General features: G+C 49.1%; 1 protein-coding gene across 1 annotated transcript; it reads right to left on the bottom strand.

The window, feature by feature from the left end:
* LOC8069445 (triacylglycerol lipase 2) lies at positions 382 to 2,385 on the bottom strand. Its single transcript, XM_002446183.1, has 7 exons — positions 2,215 to 2,385; positions 1,949 to 2,068; positions 1,451 to 1,849; positions 1,290 to 1,330; positions 1,022 to 1,101; positions 841 to 936; positions 382 to 707 (listed from the first exon to the last, which is right to left on the bottom strand). The coding sequence occupies exons 1-7, from the start codon at positions 2,383 to 2,385 to the stop codon at positions 382 to 384; spliced, it is 1,233 nt and encodes a 410-aa protein (XP_002446228.1).

Genomic DNA, 3,467 nt, shown 5'->3' with positions numbered 1-3,467 from the left:
TAGCCAAACAGTTTCAGTTCCACGCAGTTACTTCAAGGAAAAAGAGTGGAGCTGTAAGAGCACCTAAAGAGGTACTCCACAAACTCTAGTTTTTTATAGAGCTGCTCTACGGTGGAGTTTGTGGAGCAGAGTTTGTGAATCGGTCTCAAATACCCCTATATACGCTACTGTAGTATGACCCATGTAGGATGGCAATTCGTGGCAATGATTTAAATTTTGTTTTGGAAAATTAGATGGCAATACAACCTCGATGCTTACCATTCTAACATGTATCTTTTCATGTACATTTCTCTGTTTTCCATATAGTTATGGTCATTTTCGTATATCACATGATTAAGATGCTACTATATATATAGCTCGAGCTATATATTGATACAAATGTCATTTGTCCTGGAGTTTGAAGAAGGCCATGAGAGGCGCATACACTCTCTCCCTTGCGTTGCCAGCGAAGACGAAGTCGGCGTGCGCGTAGTCCTCCAAGTACTGGACCGTGAGCTTGTCGCCGTCGTGCGACTTGAGCACCTGGAGCAGGTGGCTCACGTCCTGCTGGTCCGACAGGGTGTCCCTGCCGCCGTAGCTGAGGAAGAGCGGGAAGTCGTCGGGGATCGCCGAGACGTCGTAGGCCGGCGGCGTCGCCTGCCCATAGTGCTTCGTGTTGTCCGCGGCATTGCCGTAGTCGTACTTGGCAAGCGTCCCTCGTCGGATCACTGTCGTCGTTCAGTTTGAGAGACAAGATTTAATTAATTTGGTGGTCGAGTAAATTAATTAATTAATTAATTAATTAAACGGTGATATATATTTCATGTTTCTTAATTGCCTCGGATCGGAGCCAAGACTGACTTTGAGCTAGATGGACCATGTTCTTGGTTGCTGAAGCCTGTGGCTCATGGGCAAGGAAGACCTGGACCGAGGAGTTGTCGAGGCAGCAGTTATCACCTGCGCCAGCAAAGCTCAAGCTCGCTCTGTGGTATAAATCCAGAGGAAACAAACTGAAGGATGATTGCAAATCATTTATTAGTACCTGTGAACACTGACATCATATTGTAGCAGTTGATCCCTGGTTGCGAGCATAGGTCAGTCACTAGTTTGTGGACATGTTCCCTGCACGCATGCGATTTTTTTTTTTGTATTAATCACTACTTGTAGGTGAGCATACGTAACGTAACATAGATATGGCGGGATTTGAATTAGTAACTCTGGCCGAAAATTTTCTGTTTGTCATCAGGCGGAATCAGCGCGATAACTTAGCAGGGTGGTGAAAGTAGAATAAAAGAAAAAAAGAAATTTACCCTGTCGGGTCGAACTCATCGAGCCCCAGCCAGTACAGAGCCTGAATGAAGTAGACAAAGAAGGACACAGTCCAATGCAATTAGTATGTCGATTTTGAGCCGCCGTACGTGACAGCCGGATATATACATGGCGTGCTGTTTGTTTGTTTTGTTTGTTTTACCTCGGCGAGGAAGGTGTCTGCGCCCGCCAGCGCGAGCGGCGACGCCACCTTGTTGAGGTAGGCGATGGGGCTGAGCAGTCCTGCGGACCTCAGCATCCCCAGCTGCTGGTGCTGGCTGAGCGCCGCGAACGCGATGAGCGTCCCCAGCGAGTGGCCGACGTAGTGCAGCCTCTGCTGGCCGGACTGCGCGTACACGTACTGCACCACCGCCGAGACGTCGTTGCTGGCGAGCTCGTCCCACGACCAGTCCCAGTACGCCGGGTCGCTGGAGGACAGCGTGGTGTGGCCGCGGCTGTACACGGTGCCACGGGTGTTGGCGATCCACACGTCGTATCCGCCGTCCGCCAGGATGTAGCCCAGAGACTCGTTCGGGGAGTTCATCAGCCACGTCACGCCGTCCTGAATGATGCAGTTCAGGTGGCCAAAATAAATCAGTTACATTTACTCCACTATGTACTGAAATGCATGTCTAGATTTACTCTGATGCGTGCAGTTTACCATGAGGAGGCCGTGCTGGAGCAGCACCGGGATCTTAGTGCCGGCCGCCGGCGATTGGCCGGAGCCGCGGCCGCCGGGGATCCGCTGCAAGCTCAGGATGTACCCGTCCGCGGTGGTCACCTGCGTATTTACAGTCGTAACTCAATATGCGTACTACACAGGGGTAATTTGTCCCCTGAGTGAGAAGTAGAATTTGGACGACATCGATCACATGACCCGCGCGCTCAGTGACGAACGTTAGCATGTGTGTTTGTCTTATTACGTACGGTGTGTTCCTCGCACTTGTACCCGAACGACTCCACCCTGGACTGGCACGTTCCGTTGCCCGCAGGGCGTGTCGCCAGCGGAGCCGGCCGCGCTGCCATTGCAGCTCCCAAACTGAGCAGAGTCGCCAAGAAGCTTGCCAAAGCGCTGCTGTGCCTTCCTCCTAGCATCATCGTCGCCGGTCGAAATTTAACCTGCTAGCAAACTGTTCTAATTAACAATATATCTAGCTAGGGTTGTTTCGACGGATGATGGATGGAAAATTCCGCATCCTTTGTGCTCGAGTTTTATACTGCTTCGATTCAGTTAATAATAATGATTTACTAATTTGATAATGTCATTTTCAACTCGGATTAACGCCGCCGGTGGCCGGGGCGTGCGTGCAGTTCCACATAGATGGGCTGGGTAATAATGCTATTATTAGTTATTACTACTACAAGTGTATGTAGTGGAGTGTGAATTAGTTTGAACTGATGCACGTATTTTGTTGAAATCCTGTTTTGAGCTGACCCCCTGTGTACTCGTCACTTATCACAGGTGCAGACAAAAGTACTCCGATCCGTAGCCAACATCGATGATTGCAACGACACGGTGGGCGCAAGAGGCCAACATCGGCGTTCGACTTCTCTTACGGTTACGGATGGGATCATCATTGCTCAGTACGTACGTCCTGCTGCCTTGTCGATCTCGATCATATCGCCTGTAGTTTTCCGTGGAGGCCAGGTTGGTTGCTTGGCTCAGCCGGCGTCGCGCGTGATGCGTACGTAGCGGCGAGGTTCACTTGGACGACGACGTTGTTCACACGCTCATTGCTGCAGGAAGACGACCCGTGCTGCACGCACAAGACCACAAACAGCCGTCGTGGGTGAACCACTGCTCTGCTATGGACCCGATTTTATTTATTGCTCTTTGGTATGTATAGGAGGGGGTCGATGTCCAGATGAATGCTTTCAAAGTGGGATGAGTACAAGGGTAAGCTCTCGCAGTGTATAGTAGGCAAAAATTCCAGTCATCATTCATACTTTAACAGGCCGGGTTGCTGTTTAAAGTCTTGTGTGATTGAATGCCTTTAATTAAGAGAATATGCACGTTTGCTTTTCAGAATAAAACTAGTTGCATCGAACCATCTGGAAGTTGTAGAATACCTAAATGGGCATACAAATAACAAAAAATAACTAACAGAAGAACTATAATAAAAATTAATAGCTCACACGATCACTTTATTCAATCATCCACAAAAAGTATTATATATATA

This window comes from Sorghum bicolor, chromosome 6 (assembly GCF_000003195.3).
Source record: "Sorghum bicolor cultivar BTx623 chromosome 6, Sorghum_bicolor_NCBIv3, whole genome shotgun sequence".
Classification (NCBI taxonomy): Eukaryota; Viridiplantae; Streptophyta; class Magnoliopsida; order Poales; family Poaceae; genus Sorghum; species Sorghum bicolor.
This window is presented reverse-complemented; position numbering and strand designations above follow the sequence as displayed.

Excerpts from the sequence above, each read along its gene's own strand:
- LOC8069445 (XM_002446183.1), bottom strand. The coding sequence starts at position 2,385 with ATGATGCTAGGAGGAAGGCACAGCAGCGCTTTGGCAAGCTTCTTGGCG. Across the intron at positions 1,102-1,289 it reads GATGAGTTCGACCCGACAGG|GGAACATGTCCACAAACTAG; the intron begins GTAAATTTCTTT and ends GCATGCGTGCAG. Across the intron at positions 937-1,021 it reads TATGATGTCAGTGTTCACAG|GTGATAACTGCTGCCTCGAC; the intron begins GTACTAATAAAT and ends TTGCTGGCGCAG.